General features: G+C 51.8%; 2 protein-coding genes across 2 annotated transcripts; one reads left to right on the top strand and one right to left on the bottom strand.

The window, feature by feature from the left end:
* Window positions 1-2,431: 2,431 nt before the first annotated feature.
* POLR2C (RNA polymerase II subunit C) lies at window positions 2,432-15,321 on the top strand. Its single transcript, XM_047709941.1, has 9 exons — window positions 2,432-2,644; window positions 2,833-2,882; window positions 4,984-5,052; window positions 5,436-5,488; window positions 12,675-12,803; window positions 13,223-13,274; window positions 13,493-13,661; window positions 13,797-13,871; window positions 14,363-15,321. Exons 1-9 carry the CDS (start codon window positions 2,559-2,561, stop codon window positions 14,505-14,507), a joined length of 828 nt encoding a protein of 275 aa, XP_047565897.1. The 5' UTR covers window positions 2,432-2,558; the 3' UTR covers window positions 14,508-15,321.
* On the bottom strand, window positions 15,269-23,451 carry DOK4 (docking protein 4). The gene is made up of 9 exons (XM_047709939.1): window positions 23,342-23,451; window positions 22,526-22,779; window positions 18,845-18,952; window positions 18,570-18,684; window positions 18,170-18,289; window positions 17,885-18,074; window positions 17,037-17,175; window positions 16,796-16,919; window positions 15,269-16,692 (listed from the first exon to the last, which is right to left on the bottom strand). Exons 2-9 carry the CDS (start codon window positions 22,589-22,591, stop codon window positions 16,574-16,576), a joined length of 981 nt encoding a protein of 326 aa, XP_047565895.1. The 5' UTR covers window positions 22,592-22,779; window positions 23,342-23,451; the 3' UTR covers window positions 15,269-16,573.
* Window positions 23,452-23,763: the final 312 nt, after the last annotated feature.

Genomic DNA, 23,763 nt, shown 5'->3' with positions numbered 1-23,763 from the left:
AAAATAAGAAGTGCCATCCACGGAACAGGGTGTTAATGGGAAGACACTGAAGGACTCCTTAGTCACTGCAACTGCCACCCAGGCTCTCGCTGCTGCTGTAGCCTGCCATTGGGCCACCTCCTCAGTTCTGAATACCAGGCCAGGCCTTTTGATGCCTTTCTGCATTGCAGCTGTGTGATTGGAAAATGAAGCTCTCATCCAAGCCTTCGAGCCACAGAAACCCAGCACGTTCCTGTCATGGTCTCACAGATTCCTTGATCACGTCTTAACCTTCCTGGAGTGTTCTCTGGGGCTCCCAGATCAGAGTCGCGGTGTGGAACCAGTACAAGGTGGCTGGCCACCCCCGGCACAGCACAGACTTGTGCACATAGGTGGTCCTTGCACCGCTCTCCTTTCTGGTATCTGAGATGCTGCACCTGGGAACCCGTCAGAAAGCTGCCACACCTGGGGCGCCTGGGTGGCTCAGTGGGTTAAGCCGCTGCCTTCGGCTCAGGTCATGATCTCAGGGTTCTGGGATCGAGCCCCGCATCAGGCTCTCTGCTCAGCAGGGAGCCTGCTTCCCTCTCTCTCTCTCTCTGCCTGCCTCTCCATCTACTTGTGATCTCTCTCTGTCAAATAAATAAATAAAATCTTAAAAAAAAAAAAAAAAAAAAAAAAAAGATTTATTAGAAAGCTGCCACACCTGAGACCAGTGCCTCTGGACAGCGGTGCTCAGCTCGGCCAGAGGTGGGAACCCAGGCCCGCTGTCACATTACACCAGCTCGTGTGGCAGGGTTATTAGTGAACTTAAGAGTGTAAAAATAGTAATAAATATATTTGAAGCAGTTTCATGTTGGCAGTTTCCATGTGGGCCACAGCAGGTATCCAGGACCCCAGAGCAAGGACAGCAGTGAGGCTGGAAAGGCTTGAGGCTTGCAGCCAGGATACCTGGGCTCTGGTCTTTGGGAGGACTACTAGCAGGGGGTGGTTATGGCAGCTCTGCCTCTCTGGGCCCAGCTTCCCTTCTAGAAGTGTGGGTGATGGTGACCTTCCCTGCACTGTTAGCTCCCTTGGCTGCTGTTTCCTATCACTAATCATTTCGGTGCTCTGTTCTTTAGCATTAATGATTTTCTCTCTCCCTATACTGGCTGAGTTCCCTTTGCAAGTCTGGTTAACTCTGTTTAGTCTTCTTGAGCTACTATAACAAAATACCATAGATGGGATGACTTAACAGGAGACATTTGTTTCTCATAGTTCTGGAGGCTGGGAAGTCCAAGATCAAGGTGCCATCCAGTTCCTGGTGAAGTCTTTCTGACATGCCACATTTTCTCTATGTTCTAACAGGGCAGAGAGTGAGTGAGCTCCAGTGTCTCCTCCTGTTCTTATCAAGGCACCCTTCCCACCCTCCTGACCTCCCAGAGACTCTGTCTCCAAATACCACATTGGGCGTTAGGCTTCAACATTTAAGAGGAATACAATTTTGTCCAGAGCATCTGTCTTCTGCATTGCCATGTCCGACTTAAGTTGATGGGGTACTGAGGGGGGAAGTCACTAGCTAATAGTTGTTTCCAGTCCTTTGGCCTTCCACCCGCCCCTTTTTGTACCTCTTTAATTCTTTGTATCATGACTTCCTGTCAAGCCCCCTACAGTGGCTATTCCAAATTTTATCCCATTCTCTCCTTCATAGCATTCTTCTTGCATTCAGCAGGCAGCCTTAATCCTTAATTTCCTGAGATGACAGAGGCCGGGAAGCACACGCCCCCTCAGTGCCAGTTCTGTCTCAGGAAGAGGGTCACCCCCAGCTAAGGCAAACTCTTCATCTCCTCTCTTTACTCTTTTGCCCCTTAAATGTAGCTCCTGCTAAGTTCTATTTTAGAGCCTCTTCTCTATTAGGAGCAGCTACCCATTCAAACCTTTTTCTACACAGTTGGGGCGGGGGGCTTTAGTAATCTCTACTGAGCATCCACTGATGAGGGGCACATGCCAGGGATGCGGAGATGAGCCCCCACCCACCTGCCGCAACCACACAGATGCTGATGATGGACTGAAGGGGAAGGCCTTGTATCTTCCCGCAGTTTCAGGAGGGTGTGAGCCAGACTTTGCTGAAGCATACTTATGTTCTTCCGTAAGTGTGCAAATTTACTTCATTTTCTTAAAGGCGTGGTGATATGTTTCCTATATTTAACCTGCTCTCTGTCAATAGACAATTAGTTTTGTTATCTTTGTTACAGAGTGCTGCAGGGAACGCCCCCGCACGTGTATCTTTGCTTACAACTGCAGCCGTTTTCCTAGTATGAATTCCTAGAAATGTTATTATTGAGTCGAGGGCGTGCACAGGTTTTGCCAATTCCCACTGCCCCCCCCCCCCCCCACCACCACCCCAGGTTGAGCCTGGTGCGCTTAAAAAGCAGGTGGAAGTGTAAAACATGGGGTCTGAAGCGGCGGCCTCCGGGCGGCAGGTGGCGCTGTGAGCGCGTGTCGGCGGAAGCGGCGCGGCCCGCGCTGACCCACTTCCGGCGGCGGCGGTGGCCGTGGCGCAGCGCCACTGAAACCCGGGAGCTGGTGGGTCGTGAGGCACGATGCCGTATGCCAACCAGCCCACTGTGCGGATCACGGAGCTCACCGATGAGAATGTCAAGTTCATCATCGAGAACACGGACCTGGCGTAAGACCTCTGAGAAAAGAGGCTGGCGGCTGTGGGACGCGCGGGGCTGGAACCCGGGCCGGGCGGGGGGTGGCGTCCTTTCTGAGCTGGGTCCCCGTAGTGGGGCTTCCGCTTTGGGGAACCGTGGGCGCGGGGCATCGGCATCCCAAGATGCGGCGCCTTCATGCCGCTTGGTTTTCATCCCTCAGGGTAGCCAACTCTATACGAAGGGTCTTCATCGCCGAGGTGCCCATAATAGGTAAGTAAAACCCGCCTGTGGTGGCCAGATCCCTCCGCACACCTTGGGGATCCTGCTCCTAGCGCTTGGTTGGGGGCGGGGGTAGCTGGGAGGGGCTCTGAGAAGACAGCAGTGTTGTACCCTTGGCTCAGGGACACTAAGGCCCACTCTTAAATTGCTGTGGTTTTCTCTGTAACGTTGGAACATTGGTAGTACTTACAGAGTGATGGCAAGGATTAAGTGAGGGAATTTGTGTTTAGTGCCCAGTAAGTTCCTTTTACGAGCCCGTTCCTTCAGCTGCATTCACGGAACATGTAAGTGCCAGGCAGTGTGTGCTAGGAACTGGGAATGCAGAGCTAAATAGTGCAGGGTTCTGGCCCTCATGGAGCGCACAGTGCAGTTACAGGGCAAAGGCGAATCCACAGATAACAGTACTGTGGGATAGACGTGGATCAGTAAGTAGTTCAAAAGTAGAACCACAGTGCTGTTGCTGTGCCCAGAGGAAGGAGGATCTGCTGTGCTTCCAGCCACGCTGCCCCAGGTATTTTTCACATTTATAAGTATGTTACATTTTCTGAGTGTCCGCTCAGAGTTTGGATTGGAAAAAGAAGTGTAATTCCTATCTGCTGCACTCCTAAGGAAGTAAGCACGCCGCAGGATTGGTGAACAAGAGAACACTAGTCTCCACCGCTACGCATGTCCAGTCACTTCTTCACTTAGAGCTTAGAGTGCTGGTCCTCCCCCTCCCTAATCACTTCATGTTTCTGTGCCTCAGTTTCATCATGAGTAAAATAAGGGAGTCGATCTTTGTTTTGTTACTTTTTTTTTTTTTTTAAGATTTTATTTATTTGACAGAGCACACAAGCAGGGGTGCAGCAGACAGGGAGAGGGAGAAGCAGGTTCCCCGAGGAGCAGTGAGCCTGATGCGCGGGGCTAAATCCCAGCACCCTGAGATCATGACCTGAGCCGAAGGCAGAGGCTTAACCCACTGAGCCACCCAGGTGCTCCCCCCGCCTCTTGATTTTTGGCTCCGGTCATGAACTTATGGTTGTGAGATCAAGTCTTGCATCAGGCTCTGAGCTCAGTGTGGAATCTCCTTCTGCCCCTCTCACACTCGTTCATCTCTCTCAAAAACAAATCTTTAAAAGATATCTGTATATATGACAAGTGTCTTTAGTCTGGACAGTTTTGTGAGGGAGGAGCTTGTAGGGAGGGAGTGTTGGTATCTGTATCTTGGAGATCAAGCAAAGCTTTATAGGAGGCTCAGAGGATTTTACCTGCAAGGGAGAGGATCAGGGCATGTGAGATTGGGGGAGGGGCTTGGAGGGAATAAGGAGGCAGAGTCAGAAATGCTTGGCTCGTGGTCCTTTGGCTTGGGTTGGGGAAGCAGTGAAAAGCATAGGACAAAGCAGATTGGGTCCTAACTAGCTGGTCCTCTTCTGACTTCTTCCATTCCTAGTGTCCACGCCCTTTGGTGGTTGGCCATTTGATTTATGAATTTGTCTGAATGCAGATGTTTATTTGTGAATGAATGAATGAATGAATGAGTATGTGCTTAAGTCAAGCGTGTGTGACCGTACAATTCTTACCCTTCTTTTAGTCATTGCTGGTAAGAATTCGGTTTGATACTCCACGCACTGTGCCCATTAAAGGAATTCTCTAAACATTAGTTGGTTGAGTGACAATAAAGTGTTACAGTTGGGTAATCTGGTCATTGCATCATAAAATGACATATGGACCATAAGTCTGTCTTTGAGATTTTCCCTGTTCTTGGATTTGGTGTTGACATGAATAGCAGACGTAAACGCTTCTCACAGAGATACTCAGTTCAGAGAAACATGTTCCCACTCCCATGGGTATTTTCTAAGTCAGTATTTTGTGTGGGAAAGAGGCCTCCCCTGCATTAAATCTGCCTGAGTAGGGAAGAGGGGAGGGTGTTGCATGTGGTTCTTGTTAAAATGCAGATCCCTGGTCCCCACTTGAGCTGCAGAATCAGCCTTTGGCAACCTGGCCCACGCTTCTGCAATTTAGTAAGCATCAGGTGTTTCTTAAATCTTGAATCACTGCTGTAAGTCTTTAAGTGAATTTGGTGGCTAAACTGTATGTCTGTTTTATTTCTTAGCCATTGACTGGGTTCAGATTGATGCCAATTCCTCAGTCCTTCACGATGAGTTCATTGCTCACAGACTTGGTGAGTACCAGATTTTTGTTTTTGTTTTTGTTTTAGTATTATTTCCCTTTTTTTTTTTTTTAAGGTTTTATATATTTATTTGACAGAGATCACAAGTAGGCCAGAGAGGCAGGCGGGGTAAGGGGGAGGAGCAGGCTCCCCGATGAGCAGAGAGCCTGATGCGGGGCTCATTCCCAGGACCAGGATCTTGACCTGAGCCAAAGGCAGAGGCTTAACCCACTGAGCCACCCAGGCGCCCCATAGTGCGAGTTTTGGAAGGTGAAAGGGAGGGGACTGTGCTTGGTATCAGAGGAGGAAGCCTCCTCACTCCCAAGGGGATTTCTAGGTTCTCCTTCTCGCTTGGCCATTTGGACTTATTTAAAGTGCTTCTTTGTTTCTTCCAGGACTAATCCCCCTCACTAGTGACGACATTGTGGACAAGCTGCAGTACTCCAGGGTATGCTGTGTGATTGGGTGAAGGGAGGCGAGGGGCAGGGGGTGGGGGAGTTGAGTTCTTAGAGGCATTGTCCCGATCTCTTACTTCTAGGTGTTAGAAAGACTGGGGTTGTTGCCCAGACCCTAAGTGGACATGGGTCCCCAAGCAGACATAGATTGGCGGGGCTCCAGGGCACTGGGGAGTCTCTCCAGCCAGCTGCACAAGACGGAGTACACCCCAGAATACCCGTTTATACTGATTGGTGGGGACTGCCTTTTCAGACTCTGATATGTTCAGACTCTGCTTTCCAGGGTATGTCTTCCCAGTGACAGGAGCCTGGGAAGCTAAAGGGAGTCAGCAGAGGGTTGGGGGGGCTAGGGAGGCATGAGGGTGAGAACAAAGGGAGTGAGAACTATTCCCCACAATAAGACCTGAAGGACTGGAAGGCTGTTGTCTGTGCCTCTCCCCATAGATGATACTCGTTAAACATGGCCCCTTCCTCGAGGGTTGTGTTTGTTCTCTAATGATATGTTAACAGGCGTTGGACTGGGCAGGAGCCGGACAGGATAAGGTTCCCTGCTTCCTTTCTCCAGGGCTGCGTTAGGTAACAGCTTGAGACTCTTCCCTCTTGGTGGCTTTGGGGATCCAGAATCAGCCCATCCTCTGATATTCCCAGGGGCACGTCATTTTGTGGTAGCTAATTTGATCCCTTATAAATCTGTTTTTTTTTTTTTCTTTTTTTTTTTTTTAAGAGAAGTTTAAGAACACAGAACTATGGAGTTCTTCTGACGAGAACTCTTGCTCCTGTCAAACAACTTTTCATAGTCTAACATTTTGGCACTATTTGCTTCACATCTCCAGATTTTTGTTTGTAAGAAATGAAACATCAGGGGTGCCTGGGTGGCTCAGTTGGTTAAGTGTCTGCCTTCGGCTCAGGTCATGATCCCAGGGTCCTGGGATTGAACCCTGAATCAGGCTCCTTGCTCAACGGGGAGCCTGCTTCTCTTTCTCCTCCCTGCTTTCTATCTGTATCACATTTCTGTTTTTCTCTCAAATACATAAATCTTTAAAAAATAAGTGGGGTGGGGAGCGCCTGGGTTGCTCAGTCATTAAGAGTCTGTCTTTAGCTCAGGTCATGATCCCAGGGTCCCAGGATTGAGGCCCACATCGGGCTCCCTGCTCCCTGGGAAGTCTGTTTCTTCCTCTCCCATTCTCCCTCCTTCTGTTCCCTCTCTTTCTGTGTCTTTCTCTGTCAATAAATAAAATTTTTTTTTTTTTTTAAAGAAAAATAGAAAGAAAGAAACCTCACAGATATTGGTGGGGATAGTTTTACAACCAGTTGAAGAGCAGTTTGGCAATGTCTTGGGTAAAGATATGCATGCCCCAGGACCTAGCAGTTCCGTCCATTACATTTTTTTCTAGTATTTACTGAACAAAGATGGTATGGATCCCTCTACCCTTTTTTTTGGCTTTTTCTCAAAATCTACAGAAAAGTTAAAAACCTCCAATAATAAACAGCTATTTATTTTTCACCTGTAGTTGCCAGTTGTTAATATTTTGCTATATTAGCTTTATTTTTCCTACCCATTTTTTTGCTAAACCATTTGAAAGAAAGTTGCAGATCCCGTGACACTTTTCCCCTCACTACTTTAGTATGCTTGTCCTCAGAGTCAGGATATTTTCCCACACATCCACACTTTGATGCCTAGAGTATTAGCAATAATTTGTTATACTTATGGGGCGCCTGGGTGGCTCAGTGGGTTAAAGCCTCTGCCTTCGGCTCGGGTCATGGTCCCAGGGTCCTGGGATCGAGCCCCACATAGGGCTCTCTGCTCAGCAGGGAGCCTGCTTCCTCCTCTCTCTCTCTGCCTGCCTCTCTGCCTACTTGTGATCTCTGTCTGTAAAATGAATAAATAAAATCTTTAAAAAATAATAATTTGTTATACTTATGCACAGTCCTTATCCCAGTTTTCCTAGTTGTCTCCCACATGGGCTTTCTTGATTTTTGTTTGTGGGTCGGTCATTCATCCAAAATTCATGCATGCATTTGGTGGTTAACCTCTTTAGTCTGTTAATCTCAGATTCCTCCCCTTTTGCCATACATATTTTGTTGAGGTTGTCTACCTTTTCATATTTTTAATTTCCATGACATTTTGATTTTTTCCATTTCATATTTTTAACAGTTTCAGGGTTTTGTTTTTTATTAACATATAATGTATTATTTGTTTCAGGGGTACAGCACTCAACATAGAACCTACCCTCCCCAATGTCCATCACCCAGCCACCCATCCCTCCCATCCCCCTCCACTCCGGCAACCCTCAGTTTGTTTCCTGAGAGTCTCTTACGTTCTGTCTCCCCCTCTGGTTTCATCTTGTTTCATTTTTTCCTCTTTCCCTATGATCCTTTGCCTTATTTCTCAAATTCCACATATCAGTGAGATCATATGATAATTGTCCTTCTGTGATTGATTTATTTCACTTAACATAATATCCTTTAGTTCCATCCACATTGTTAAAAATGACAAGATTTCTTTTCTTTTTTTTTTTTTTTTTTGATGGCTGCGGAATATTCTGTTGTGTATGTACATATATATACACGATATCTTTATCCATTCATCTGTCAGTGGACATCTGGGTACTTTCTATAGTTTGGCTATTGTGGACATTGCTGCTATAAACATTGGGGTGCAGGTGCCCCTCCAGACTACTACATTTTTATCTTTGGGGTAAATACCCAATAGTGCGATTGCTAGGTCATAGGGTAGCTCTGTTTTCAACTTTTAGAGGACCCTCCATACTGTTTTCCAGAGTGGCTGCACCAGCTTGCATTCCCGCCAACAGTTTCGGAGGGTTCCCCTTTCTCCGCATCCTTGCCAACATCTTTCGTTTCCTTACTTGTTAATTTTAGCTGTTTGACTTGTGAGGTGGTATGTCACTGTGGTTTTGACTTGTATTTCCCTGATGCCGAGTGATGTTGAGCACTTTTTCACGTGTCTGGCCATTTGGATGTCTTCTTTGCAGAAATGTCCGTGGTTTTTGCTCATTTCTTGACTGGATTATTTGTTCTTTGGGTGTTGAGTTTGATAAATTCTTTATAGATTTTGGATACTAGCCCTTTATCTGGTATGTCATTTGCAAATGTCTTTTTCCATTTTCCCATTTTGGTTGTCTTTTGGTTCTGTTGACTTTTTGTCCACAAAAAAAGTGTCCTTTGCTGTGCAGAAGGTTTTTATCTTGATGAAATCCCAGTAGTTCTTTTTTGCCTTCCTTCCCTTGTCTTTGGCGACGTGTCTAGGAAGAAGTTGCTGAGGCTGAGCTCAAAGAAATTGCTGACTGTGTTCTTCTCAAGGATTTGGATGGGCTCTTGTCTCACATGGAGGATTTCATCCATTTTAAGCCTGTTCTTATGTGTGGTGTAAGGAAATGGTCCAGTTTCATTCTTCTGCATGCAGCTGTCCAATTTTCCCAACACCATTTGTTGAAGAGACTATCTTTTTTCCATTGGACATTCTTTACTGCTTTTTCGAAGATGAGTTGACCATAGAGTTGAGGGTCCATTTCTGGGCTCTTTAATCTGTTCCATTGACCTATGTGTCTGTTTTTGTGCCACTACCATACTGTCTTGATGATTATAGCTTTGTAATGGAGCTTGAAGTCTGGAATTGTGATGCTGCCAACTTTGGTTTTCTTTTTCAACGTTCCTCTGGGTATTTGGGGTCTTGTCTGGTTCCATACAAATTTTAGGATTATTTGTTCCATTTCTGTGAAAAAAGTTGTTGGTATGTTGTAGGGATTGCATTGAATGCGTAGATTGCTCTAGGTAGCATAGACCTTTTCACATTATTTGTTCTTTCATTCCATAAACATGGAACGTTTTTCCATTTCTTTGTGTCTTCCTCAGTTCTTTCATGAGTGTTCTACAGTTTTCTGAGTACAGATTCTTTGCCTCTTTGGTTAGGTTTATTCCTAGGTATCTTAAGGTTTTGGGTGCAATTGTAAGAGGGATTGATGCCTTAATTTCTCTCTCTTCTGTCTCGTTGTTGGTGTATAGAAATACAACTGATTTCTGTGCATGGATTTTATATTCTGACACTTTACTGAATTCCTGTATGAGTCCTAGCAGTTTGGGGGTGGAGTCTTTTGGGTTTTCCACATAAAGTGTCATATCTCCGAAGAGTGAGTTTGACTTCTTCTTTGCCAATTCGGATGACTTTTCTTTCTTTTTAGTGTCTGAAAGCTGAGGCTAGAACTTCTAGTACTTTGTGTTGAACAGCAGTGGTGATAGTCGACATCCTTGCTATGTTCCTGACCTTAGGGGAAAAGCTCTCAATTCTTCCCCATTGAGAATGATACTCGCTGTGGATTTTTCATAGATGGCTTTGATGATATTGAGGTATGTATCCTCTATCCCTACACTGTGAAGAGTTTTAATTGAGAAAGAATGCTGTACTTTGTCAAATGCTTTTTCTGCATCTATAGAAAGTACCATGTGGTTTTTGTTCTTCTTTTATTAATGTATTGTATCACATTGATTGGTGGATGTTGAACCAACCTTGCAGCCCAGGAATAAATCCCACATGGTTGTGGTCAATAATCCTTTTAACTTACCGTTGGATTCTATTAGATACTGGGTTGGTGAGAATTTTTGCATCCGTGTTCATCAGGGGTATTGCTCTGTGATTCTCCTTTTTGGTGGGCTCTTTGGTTTTGGAATCAAGGTAATGCTGACCTCATAAAATGAGTTTGGATGTTTTCCTTCCATTTCTATTTTTTGGAACAGTTTCAGGAGAATAGAAATTAATTCTTCTTTAAATGTTTGGTAGAATTCCCCTGGGGAGCCATCTGGCCCTGGGCTCTTGTTTCTTGGGAGATTTTTGATGACTGCTTCGTTATGGGTCTGATCAGGTTTTCTGTTTCTTTCTGGTTTGGTTTTGGTAGTTTATATGTCTCCAGGAATGCATCCATTTCTTCCAGATTGTCTAATTTGCTGGCATATAGTTGCTCTTAATATGTCCTTATAATTATTTGTATTTCTTTGGTATTGGTTGTGATCTCTCCTCCTCCATTCATGATTTTATTTTTTTGAGTCCTTTCTCTTTTCTTTTTGATGAGTCTGGCCAGGGGTTTATCAGTGTTATTATTTCTTTCAAAGAACCAGCTGCTGGTTTCGCTGATCTGTTCTGTTCTTTTGGTTTCTATTTCATTGATTTCTGCTCTGATCTTTATTATTTCTCTTCTCCTGTTCGGTTTGGGCTTTATTTGCTGTTCATTCTCTAGCTACTTTAGGTGTAGGGTTAGGTTGTGTACTTGAGACCTTTCTCATTTCTTGAGAAAGGCTTCTGTCGCTATATACTTTCCTGTCAGGACTGCCTTTGCTGTGTCCCACAGATTTGGAACAATTGTGTTTTCATTTTCATTTGTTTCCATGAATTTTTTCAATTCTTAATTTCCTGGTTGACCCATTTATTCTTTAGTAGGATGCTCTTTAGCCTCCACGTATCTGAGTTTTTTCCAACTTTCCGCTTGTGATGGAGTTCAAGTTTCAAAGCAGTGTGGTCTGAAAATATGCAGGGAATGATCCTAGTCTTTTGGTACTGGTTGAGACGTGATTTGTGACCCAGGATATGATCTATTCTGGAAAATGTTCCATGTGCACTAGAGAAGAATTTGTATTCTGTTGCTTTTGGATGGAATGTTCTGAATATATGTGAGGTTTGTCTGGTGCAGTATGTCATTTAAAGCCCTTATTTCCTTGTTGATCTTTTGCTTGGATGATCTGTCCGTTTCAGTGAGGGGGGTTGTTAAAGTCTCCTACTATTGTATAATTGTTGATGAGTTTCTTTGATTTTGTTATTAATTGGCTTATATAATTGGCTGCTCCCATGTTAGGGGCAAAAATATTTACAATTGTTAGATCTTGTTCGATAGACCTTTAAGAATAAGTATGATATAGTGTCCTTCTTCATCTCTTATTAGTCTTTGGTTTAAAATCTAGTTTGTCTAAGGATGGCCACCCCAGCTTTTTCTCAATGTCCATTAGCATGGTAAATGGTTTTCTAGCCCCTTACTCTAAATCTGGGGGTGTCTTTGTTTCTGAAATGAGTCTCACAGACAGCATATTAATGGGTCTCCCCCCCCCTTTTTTTTTGCTCCATGGACTGAGCCAGCTGGGTATCCCCTCCATTTCATATTTCTGCTAAAGCTCTAGGTTGCCTTCCTGCCTCACCTGTGTATGACTGCAGACTATCCAGGTGTGGCCCCTCGTTTTTCCTCCTCATCTCAAAAACATCAGAAGCAGGTTAAAGTTTCCTGCTGGTGTGAGGGGGAGAACAGTTGGCTTAGTTACATTCCAGTAAATCTTCTTGCGTGAAGTTACACTGTAGGTGGTGGTCCCTACGAGAGGAATGGGTTGTTTCCAGCATCAGCTGCTTAAAGAACTGTGGATAATTATTGAAACCAGTGATGGTTACATGGTCGTAGCCTTTCTTTTTTTTTTTTTAAGATTTATTTATTTATTTGACAGAGATCACAGGTAGGCAGAGAGGCAGGCAGAGAGAGAGAGAGGAGGAAGCAGGCTCCCCGCTGAGCAGAGAGCCCGATGCGGGGCTCAATCCCAGGACCCCGGGATCATGACCTGAGCCGAAGGCAGAGGGTTTAACTCACTGAGCCACCCAGGCGCCCTGGTCGTAGCCTTTCATACTTGCTCTGTTCTTTTGAATCTGTGAAATTTTCCGTAAGGGAGAGATTTTGTCTTTAAGAAAAGGTAAGTAGTTTAGAGCTTGAAATGTACTTTTTTGTGTTATGCTCTGGATCATTTTATTTTAAATGCTGGTGACCTGCCCAAGTCAGTCCACTTAGTTCAGGGGAAGCCCTATGATGCATGAAAGCATCATTCTCTCAACGCCTTGATTCTCTGTAGAAGAGCACCCCAGGGGCCAGGGTGGGCTGTTAGCACTCCGCCTGGCAGCTGGCGGAGGTGGAAGGAGAATGTGGGCATCAGTAGGTATAGGTGGTCTCTAAACTGGGACGTGCCTGCATTGAGCAGCCCCTGAGAATGTGTACCAGATGGACACGGCTCACCAGAGCCTAGAGCCCATGGCCGGCCGTTTTATAGATGGAGAAAGGGAAGGAACCAGGTATGAGAAACGGGGAGCTCAGGATTCCCCATCTCTCCATGGACCCCTTCCAGCTTCTCTTCCTCCCTCAGGACTGCACGTGTGAGGAGTTCTGCCCCGAGTGCTCAGTGGAGTTCACCCTAGACGTGCGGTGCAATGAAGACCAAACTCGTCACGTCACATCTCGAGACCTCATCTCCAACAGCCCCCGGGTCATTCCAGTTAGTGTTTTACCACATCCTCCTTACCCAGCACCTTTGTCCTCCTCCTCTGAGCTCCAAGTGGGCCAGACTCGGGCGGTGTTACAAGATGCGGTTTCCCTTGTTACCCTCTGCTTTCCTCTCAGTCTGGGGTCTGAAAAGTACTAATAATTCTGGATACTAGCTAGTGTGGAGAGTAGCACTGTTGGGGTCCTGTGTCCCCCAAGCACCCTTTTAAAGGCCATGGCACCTTTTTGACTGAGAAAGTTGTCCCCGTGCCTGGAGATGGGGATCAGAGTCCAGCCCTAGGAGGCACTTTCCCCCACCCCCCACTTCCTAGGCCTCCTGGCCTGGTGTGGCAGGTGCTCGAACATTGTTGCTGGAAGAGGTGATTGGGAAGACGAGGCGCTAACTCCTGCCTCTGTTTGGGCTCCCTCTAGGTGACCTCTCGGAACCGAGATAATGACCCCAATGACTACGTGGAACAGGATGGTAAGGGGCTGGAGGGTGCGTGCAAATGTCTACTAACATGTCATTTTGCAGGCCAGTCGGAGACAAAGACCTGACACAGCCTCTCACGGTGCCTTGTCTCCTTGTCAGCTGACCTTGAGCTATTTGTCTGGATTCTGGTTTTCCAGTGGCATTCCAGGTCAAAACTCAAGGGACCATGTGTCTGCTGGCCCTTGGCTGACTTACACCTCTCCCCGCAGACATCCTCATTGTCAAGCTTAGGAAAGGCCAGGAGCTAAGACTTCGAGCCTATGCCAAAAAGGGCTTTGGCAAGGAGCATGCCAAGTGGAACCCTACTGCAGGGGTGGCTTTTGAATATGATCCTGACAATGCCCTGCGGCACACGGTGTACCCCAAGCCCGAGGAGTGGTAAGTTCTCGTCGGGAGTGAGGGCAGGCCTTTCCGGGGGTTTGGTGTAGACGTGGCTCCGAGGCAGTGGGGTGGGGGCAGCCTCAAGGCAGGCAGTCTCAGTAGCTGCCCCTGCTGACCCGTGTTTGATCTTAGGCCGAAGAGCGAGTACTCCGAGCTGGATGAAGATGAGTCCCAGGCTCCCTATGACCCCAATGGCAAGCCAGAGAGGTAAGACCCTCGTCTGGCACCTGAAGGTGAAGCGTGGAAGAACATAGGGTTTTGGTGCAGGCCCTGAGCCGGGGAGACATCCTGGTGCCCGGGAGCTGAGGCAGGATGGAGAACTGCAGAGCCCGTGCCATGTACACGTCCCGGGGCAGATTATCCTCCCCTCATCATTGGGGGATGGAGGAGCCCTCCAGTTAGCCACTCTGACTCTGCTGCTACTGACTCAGTCCCCAGAGAAGGGACCAGCCCAGAGCGAGAAAGAGACCAGTCTTCTGATGGCGAACAGCAAGCTTTTTGAGGGGGCTTGGCCTTCCTGAAGTCCTCTAGTGTGCAGTAGGACTGCTGTTAGGAAGAGGCTGGAATTCAGCTCTGGGCCAAAGCCACGTTCTAGAAAGGGAGTCAGGACCCAGAAGGGAGAGAGCATGATCCAGGGCTGAAGCTTGGGCTAGCCGGCCTGCCTCGTGGAGGGCTCTTAACCCAACTCTTCCTCTTAGGTTTTACTACAATGTGGAGTCCTGTGGCTCTCTGCGTCCTGAAACCATTGTCCTCTCAGCCCTCTCTGGATTGAAGAAAAAGCTGAGTGACTTACAGACCCAGTTAAGCCACGAGATCCAGAGTGATGTTCTGACCATAAACTAGCAGCAGCTCACCTGTTCCAGCAAGAGGGGTTCTAGACCAGCAGCTGGGTCTCCATTCTCTCCAGAGATACTTGTAGCCTCTGAGGTAGATAGCTGTTGCTCAGGCTACTCAAGCCATCAGTAATCTTAAGAAAGTAGCTGAAAGTGGAGGGGTCCCCTCCCAGCTTTGCTCCGTTGTGGATAGATGGCCCCGGGGTGCCACTGGTATCTGAGTCCAGACAGGTTTTTACTAGACATTAGCATCCTGGCCCTGCCCCCTGATTGCCAGCAGCACCCCAGACCACCCCTTCAGCCAGTTTCCTGACATACCTGGGTAGGGTGAGACCTGCAGGGTAAGACTCACCTCTTCTGGTCATTTCAGGTCTTTAGCCCCTTTCTAAAAGTTCTCACCATTGTACCTTGGGCTTCTGGCGTCAGGACTGAGTGCTGGAGCTATCAGTCCAGCTCCTGGCCCAAGCCAGCCTACAGGCATTTCACTCAAACCCCCGAGTGGCCCAGACTTGAGAACCCTTAGTCAATGGTGTTAAGACTGTGGCTGCCCCCCTCCCCAGATAAACCCTGTATGTCTGCATTCGCTACCAGGGGCCTGATTATTTAAGTTCACAGGCTAGGGAGCAAGGGCCTTAAGGGAGGTCTGGCCTTGACCCCTTAGCCCTAGAGGTAGAATCACCCCCAAAGCAATTAATTAGGCCATCTAGAAGGAGAAGCCAGGAGAAAACCGGAGACCTGCTACAGCAAGGAAGGGATATTTATTAACAGGAGTTGTCTTTTTTAAAAGTTTTTATTTTTGGCAATAAAGAGCACAACATAATCTCCTTCATGCGTCATCGTGCCACTAACTTGAGCCCGCCCGGCCCTGCCTCCCTCTCCCAGGCCTTTGGGTGGTCATTCCCTGGGTCAGGTTTGGAGCCGAGCTGGCTGTGGCCCCCTCCCCAGATCCAGGGCTCTCCAGGAGGGGCCTCTGGCTGGATCGTCCTGCCACAACTTGAATAGTGGTTATTTACAACAGGGTCTGTTCCCACAAATCAGAACCCAAAAGTATTAAAAAACAAAAACCCACACACGCAACCAAAGGTTTGATGGGAATATAAAGATAGCCCTTCTGCAAGGTAGTCAATAAATACCAGCACTAGAAAATCAATTGCTTTAATTGCATTTCAGCAGGGAGCCTCAGCACCATGTGGGGAAGAGGAAGTGGGAAGGGCTCCGTTTCTGAGTGCTTTAGGCTGACCAGAGGGTGGCCAAACTGGGCAGAGGGGCTCCGTCGGCTGGGCCCTCGCCTGCCCTCGGTCAGTGAGGGGGCAGCAGGGGTGCTCCCCACAGCAGTCCTGCCTTCCCCGGCCAGCCCTCGGGCAGGGAAGAGCTTGGGACTGGCCACCCTCCGCCTGGCTGAGGGAACCAGCACCCCTGGCCCTGGGGTATCTTCTGAGCATACTAAGCAGAAAGGATCCTTGGCAAAAACTACATTTTAAAACCAGATTTTCACCTGAGGTGTCAACCAGATGTCATCGGTTTAAAACTCCCAAGTGCAAGGCTGCCGCGTGGCACCATAGAAGCTCTGATCCTTCCTTTGCTGCTCCAGGCCCAGAGGAAGGGAGAAGCCACCTGCCGCTGTAGCCGCTGGGCTGCCTAGGGAGAGCTGGCTACCACCTCAGGCCCCGGCAGCTCCAGCGTGTCCGGGCAGTAGGGGGAAGGGGGAGCTGTCCCCCAGAGGACAGGAACAGCTGCCCTCATGTTCAAAAACAGCCTGACTGGGACCTGGTCATGGGATTAAAAAATGTGTAGGTGGGGGGGGTCTCATTAATATAGAATATGTCATAAGCCATATATATTAAAATCATTAACAGTATATAGTCCCACAGTAGCTCCAACCCCTTGCACATGCTCTGCTGGTGTGGCCAGCCCTGTGCCTTGGTCCAGCCTCACCCCTGGGAGGAGGAGGGAAAGGACAGCTTGCTCCGTTTCTCCAGGCTCTTGGCCAGTAGCCCACAAGGCTGTCCACAGTAGGCTGCAGGCGGCCCTGCCACAGGGCCCCACAGCAGTCCTTGCCGTGCACCAGCCCTGCTGTCACTGGGCTGGGGTCTTGGCCTCGCTGCTGTCCCCCTGGCTGGGCTTTGGCTTTAGCAGGATGAATCCGTTGAGGAGGTCTGTTTCTGAGCTGGCCTGGGCTGCCCCATACCCCTCACCTGTGGACACAGAGGCGGGCTCAGGCCTTGGGTGCAGGTCAGCGGGCCCCCGTCTTCCGCAGATCCTGGTGGCCAGGGAGCAGGGGGCCCCACAGGGACTCACCGGCATAACTAGAGGCCTCGGCGATATTCTGGGAGCCTGTGATGTGGTGCCAGTAGGCGCTGCGGGGCAGCATGGTGGTGGGCGTGCAGGGGTACGAGTAGTGTTCCGTGCCCTTGTTCAGCAGCTGTGGGGTGGAGAAGGGCGGGTCCCTCCCATTAGCTCTGGGGGCCATGGCTCCCTCCTAGACGCCCACCCTCCAGCCTCACTGGCACCCCAGACTGGCTGACACCCAAAGCCTCACCCGCACGTTCTTCTCCATCTCTAGCAGGACACGCTTGTGTTGCTCAGCAATGGCCAGGGTGGCACTGTGGACCCGTTGGTAGATCTGTTCCCCTTCCTGGGTCTGAAAGGTGTACAGCCCTTCCCCAGCATCGCACATCCTAGGCACGCGAGAGGCACAGAGGGCGAGGTGTTGGGGACTGGGTTACACACGTGCTTGGCCGGGTGCTCCGGCACCACCCGCTAGCTGCATCCTGTGCCCTCTGGGGAGCAGGTGGGGCTGTCCACACAGCCCCAACCTGCCTGGCGGTTTCTGGGTCCCAGAGGAGCTCAGTGCTTTATAAGACTCAGCCCACTCGGCCTTCTCTCTCACCCTCTGGTCTGTGCACCGGCACGGTTTCCTCTATTCCAAGTTTTCTCAAACCATTTCGCAGATGAGTAAACAGGCACACAAGAAGGGCAGTAACCGAAGCTGGGTTATACAGAGGATCACGCACAATGTTAAGTCTGGGCCTGCTGGCTCCAGAGTTCAAGCTCTAGGTTACCCAATCCTCACCATCATTCTACAGAGTGGGTACTTTTATGATCCCCTATTTGACAGTGAAGAAACAAAGCCTTGGTCCACACCTCTAAGCACCAGCACCAGCTCTGACTTGAGCACAAGCAGTTTGACTTTTGGTAAACAGCTGCACTTGACCTGGCTGGCGTGAGCCTCAATGTCTTCAGCTGTAAAATGGGAATCTTAGGTTCCCTTCTGGTTTTCTACGCTGATAAAGAACTAAAGCTCCCAGCACTATGCGTGACATAGTGAATGGCAGCCAACAACATGACCACAGTGGGTCAGGGTAGGGGGAGGCGAGAGGGTCCTACCGGCCAGCCTCAAAGGTAAAGCGTGTGGCATCCCGGCCATAGCGACGCAGTGAGCAGAGGGGCCACGAGACAAGCTTCACGCGGGGGTTGTGTATGTCCCAGAGGTAGATGTTCTCGTGGGTGATCTGCAGCTTGCACTCGCCATACACATCCAGGTTGGGGCAGGGCAAGAGGAAGACGTTGAAGCGGTCTGGAGTGGGAGAGGAGCAGGCCTGGAGCCTCCCTAGGGGAGGACTCTCCTCTCTCCCCCTCTCCTCCCGGCCACCTGCCAGCACCAGGCCTCACCTGTCTGCTCACACTGCACTCCTGGGGCCAGGAGGTCTGGCTCTCCCAGACTGATGTCGTTGAGTCGTGAACCCAGACACTCCACGGACAGCGTCTTGTACCATTCCTCTGCCTCCAGCTCTAGAGAAAGTGGTACCTCGTGCCAGCCCAGGGTCCCCCAGCAGCCCACCCTATCTGCCTCAGCCTGAAGTGTCCCGCTGTGCAGGGCAGAGAGGACAAGGCCAGTGGATTCGGCCTGTTTCACCTTGTCCTGGGAACCTGCTTCCTCCCCTACTTTCACCCCAACGCATCATACCAAGCCGGGGCTGGTCCTGCTCTGCCTCCTCCCGGCTGGACTGCTGGACCATGACTGCCCCGGGGCAGGATGGATGGATGGAAGCCTGCAGCCCCAGCTCCTCACCTGAGTCGCAGGTGAAGGTACGCGCCGAGTCGTCAGTGAATATGATGGCCACCGCCTGCCTTTTGGTCTCCTTGGGGAGCCTTGTGACACACTTGACGTTGCTGATCTCGGTCACCTGGGACAGCATCCACAAGGGACTAAGCCAGGCTGGAGTGCCTCCCACTACATCCCCCGCCCCCCAAGTTATGCCACCCCCAGGAGGGTGCTCGCAGACCTCAGGACTGCAAATCATCACTGCTTACAGCCTGGGCCAGTTAGGGCTCAAGACCCCTAACCTTGGGGCAGCCTCGGAGGCACACGGATTTCTCATCGGGATACTTCTCCAGCCGCTGGGGCCCCTTGCTGGAGGATTTCCGGAACACCAGCCAGCACCTCCGGTAGATCTGCGAGGTGGCGAGATGGGAAGGGGATCAGGGCTCCTGGGACCGCTCCCACCCAACATGACCCTGAAATTACCCTTGCCTACCACAGGGGGCAGTGCTACACAGCCTTCCCCAGAGACCCACCCAGGAGAAAACCTGGGGAAGGCGAACACCACTGGCAGTGACGCCCCCTCCCCAAATTGAGAAAACGGGTTTGTTTCTTTGCTGGCTCTGAAAGGCTGTTCCCCAAAGGATGCACTGAATTACCATGTACTGTGTGTTCGGCTCTAAGCTTAATATAAACAGCCACCACATACTGAATGCTTCTCATTTGTACTTCTTAGCGCTCCTCACAGTTAACCTCAGGTCCCTCTTGAGGTTGGTTTATCATCTGCCCTTCACAGAAGGGGCAACTGAGGCACCAAAAAGTTAAGTCCCAGCTGATACAATGGTGGGACCGTTATCTTAAAAAGGCTGGCTAGGCCCAGAGCTGATACTCGGAGCCCACGAAATAAACATTCTGTCCAGGGCTCGTCTGTGCCAGCCACGACGGAGGAGTGTCCTAGGGGCAAGGATAGACCCTTGCTGGGGCTTGTGGCCTGCACATGGCCCCAGCCCTTGTTCTCGGAGCCAGCGGAGGGCTCTGGATGGGCATCATACCTGCCCCTTGAATCTCTGGCTGCCCCTTCTTTGTTCTGAGGCCCTGGAGTGTGGGGGGCCAAGGATTCATTCCCTGTTCCAGCTGGGACACCAGAGGCTCTCAGAGGTAAAGGGGCAGAGCCAAGAACCTGGGGTTACCCCAGAGCACGGTGTCTCTCCAGGTAAGTTTCCCTCCTGTCCAACCACTGCCGATGACCCTGTGCCTAAAGCCACCTACATTTTCTGTAGCTTTACACACTCCTCCAGACACACAAGGAGCCAGGGCGCAGGGAGCTGACCACACTCCAGGGCTACGGGGCAAACTGCTTGTCAAACCCCATAAGGGCTGGCCTAGCCACCTGCCCAGGCTGCTGGCTCTTCCTTTCCGGCCCCCTCCTCCATCCCAGGCGCTCTTCCAGCCCAGAGTCTGGCTGGGATGCACCCACTCCACCAGCAAGCTCTCCAGAAGCCTGGCAGAGCCCACTAGCAAGGAATCTCTGGTTCACTCTCCCACTGGCAAACTGTAGGGAGCCTGAGGGCTGCCAGAGCAGAGTGGAGGAAGCAAGGGCCCAAGCCCACAGCCCCAAGCCCACAGCACCTCCACGCTCTGCTCTGCCAGGCGGACACCAAGTCCTGGACAGACAGGACCCCAGGCCTGGTGGGCCTAGGCGGCCCCCATGCCAAGAAGCCACTCAGAACCAGGCCATTAATGGCTCCTATCTGGGACTATAGGAGGCATCTCTGGCCCCGTACTCATGGCCCTGGCTCCCGCCCTGGCCTGTCCACCCAAACCGCAGCAGCCTCAGCTCTCTGCTGGGAAGCTCCTTTAGGACAGAGGCTGTATTCTAGTCTCAGAATCTTCCCTCCCATCCTGGCAACCTTGCTAGCACAGCTCTGCTGAACAAGCGAGTGACCATACGAGGAGCTCATGAATGAATGGATGGAGGAGTGAACGAAGGCAGCCCACCCAGATATGCCAGCTTGGGCTCCGTGCAGCCTGCAGTGTTGGGGCAGAAGGCCCAGGGGCCTGAGCACCCTGGTTGCTTGGTTACACACACACACACACATACACGCACACACACGCATGCACAGCCCCAGGGAGCCACTGTGCTCAAGAGCCCTCCTTCCCCACTTCTCCTGGTCTTTGATCAGCACTTCAGAACCAGAAACACTCCACCACAGCTCTGCCAGAGGAAGGCCCTGGCGGGAAGAAGGGTCTGCTCGCCAGTTCTTTCTGCCCCTCCCGGCTCACCTTTGGGAGCTGAGACAAGGGCTGCGCCGGGACAGGAACGGCTAGGGGGCTGGGCCCCTCATATCAGGCCTGCAGGGGGAAGCTGAATCCCCCCAGGCAGAGGGAGACCCAAACTCGGCCTTGCCAGCCACACCCCGGCTCCCAGCCCCTCCTCTGGCTGTGCCCACCTGTAGGCCACTTGGTTCCCAGGTCTCCTCCTGGAACAGGTCTGATACTGAGCCCAAGTGGCTGCCTCAAGGGGCTTCCCTTTCTGGTAAGCTCTGCCTATACAGGGCCTTGGCCCAGGTGGCCCTGGCTCCACAGGAAGGAGGAGCCATCCTAGAAGCTGGGCCCCTACTCCCTTGGCCCCCCACCTCAGCTTTCAGCTTCTCTCCTTGTTCTGTGCTCCAAGTGGGCTCCATCCTTCCCTCAGAACAACAGCAAGGTGGGTGATGCCCATCAGAGCCCCACCTTCTGGGCTGGAACCCAGGCTGGGATACAAATTCAAATCCAGCTAAGCCTCCTGACAGGCCCCCAGCTCAGCCACTGCACTCGGCCAGGACAGAACACACCCCATAGCCACCCCCTCCCTAGGGCCACAGGAGGGGAGGACCGGCAAAAACCATCCCTCTACAAGGCTAGTCCTGGTCAGTCTGCAATCCAGGCAGGGAAGCCCTATCAGAGCCCTATTGCTCCCCCACCCCACTCAGGCTGAGCCAGGAAGCCTTGAGCAGTCTGATCCCACCCCACCCCCACCGGGGCAATGGGGGAGGGGAGGAAGAAAGAGACCGGAGACCGGGAAGAAACACAGACTCGGGCCACCGCTTTCAAGAGGTTACCTTCCTACTGGGGAGGGTGCGGCTACCAGGACCGCTCATTGGAGGTGGGGGAGGGTCAGCAGGGGAATAGAGGCAGCTCTAGGACAACCTCACCAAGATCATTATGTTGGGCCCAGGAGGCCCTCCTCAGGCCCTCTGGGGAGGAGTGGGGAGGCCATCCACACCGGGATCACGGTAAGGTGTGTCTGAGGCCTCATCCCCACAGACCCTCTGAGCCCCCAGCTCCGGGCCAAGCACCTGGCGAGCGAGCAAGGAGTCACCGCCAACAACTTGGAGAAAAGCAGCCTGTCCCAGAGCCACAGGCCATCCTGCCCTCAGTTCCCATTCATAAACCACATAAATACCAGCTTCCGAACCTCTGCGCCCTCCTACCCCTGCCCTGCCCCATCGCCGACCACTCTCCGCGCCAAACACTTCTTTTTAACAGTGAAAGCAATAACTAAGACAAATGCACAAGGGACCGCACACAGAAAGCCCCGGGCAGCTGGGGGAGACTAGGGACTTAAAAGAAAAGAGGCCAGGAGAGGGGAGGGGAGAGGCGGGGAAGCGAGGCGGCGGCCCGCGGGCCGCCAGGGGAAGTAAGAGGTGGGTCTCGGGCTCCGACGCGGCACCGCAGCGCCCGCCGCTCCCGCCGCCACCGGCCGAGCCGCAACTTCAACAATGGCCGGGGAGCCGCCTGCCCGTCGGCGGCCACCGCTGACCCGGCTGCTGGGACGCCGGCCAGGCCGGCTGGGGCGGGGGCGCGGGCGGCACATGCGGGCGGCCGCCGGCCAGAAGCCTCGAGACCACAAGTGCGCGACGCCGGCGACGCCGGCCCCGCCGGCACCCCCGGCCCCCCCAGCCCGCCCCCCGGACTCCGGCCAGGCCCCCCGCCCCGCGGCTCACCCCCAGCTTCCTGCTCTTCATCTTCACGTAGCCTTGCTTGACGATGTCGTTGAAATTGGTCGCCATGGCTGCCCCCGCCCCCCGACCTGGGGCTCCGGGGCGCCGGGCGGGCGCGGGGAGGGCTTGCCCAGGTGGCCGGGGGTTCCGGCTCCTCCGATCACCTGTTCCCGACGCTCCGTCGAGGGGGCCGCGCCGGCCGCTCCTCACCTCGCCCGCCTCAGCATTGTTCTAGCAGCTCCTCTGCCCGGCGCCTGCTGGAAATGAAAATGACAGGGAGATTAGACAGTGACATCTTTCTCTTCCCCTGGCTGTCTCGCTCTTTTTTCCTTCCTCTTCCCACACTCCTCCCTCCCTCCCTCCACCCGCCCTCCTTCCTTCCCTTCCCTCCCCACCCGGGACGGCAGAACCATTCAGGAAAACCGAGGTGGAGGCAAGCAGCGAGGAAAATGGTCCAGCCCAGTCCCCTCCCTCACGGCTGGGACTGGCGGTTAACCCCTTCCTGGGAGGACTGGCGCTGGCTCCCGCTGTGGAGCTGGGGACAGAGGGAGGTGGCCTGGGAGCTGCAGTCCCGTCCCACCTCCCGTTACAACTCTGGAGTGGACTTCGGTTGAGGGACCCAGGGCCTGGCCCCCTCCTATGCTCAGGAACCTCACAGGAGAGCCTTCCAAGAGAGGGGAGGCAGGGGTTCCCAGGAGATGGCACAGAGTCTGGGATCAAGTGAACCCCACACTCCCTGGGGTTCCTTCAGGACAATTTGCTTGGTCAGGCTCAGCAGACCCCCTCCCCGCAGTCCCTCTGCCCCACCCCACTCTATACCTGGTTCTCTCCAGCCCCAGGCAGGCTGCGAATCAAGCCCACTCGGGCTCTCCTCCCGGCCCCTGGAACTCTTCAGCAGCTCCGCTGGGTGCTGCTTCCTGGGTGGGAGGGCAGAGTCCGGAGGGGCGGGCCCCCAGATAAGCCTGAGGAATGTGCTGGGCCGGCTGGAGGTGGCCACTGTGGAGGCAGTCACCTCTGCCCGGCCCTGTGCTAGGAAAACCGGCTGGTCTGCGCAGGGCACAGGGAATGCAGCGCCCCTCATTCTGGGCATGGGCAGGGGTTAATTACAGAGAGAACCGGCAGTCATCTGGCTCTGGGGACTGCCTCTGGGGCTGTGCACACAGCCAGAGAGCCAGGAGGAGCACCAAGGGGAAGTCAATACGGAGTGGTGAGGCGGGGGTGGTGGCAGGGAACGGGGATTC

The sequence above is a fragment of the Lutra lutra genome, chromosome 17, assembly GCF_902655055.1.
Source record: "Lutra lutra chromosome 17, mLutLut1.2, whole genome shotgun sequence".
In the NCBI taxonomy this organism is placed as follows: Eukaryota; Metazoa; Chordata; class Mammalia; order Carnivora; family Mustelidae; genus Lutra; species Lutra lutra.
This window is presented reverse-complemented; position numbering and strand designations above follow the sequence as displayed.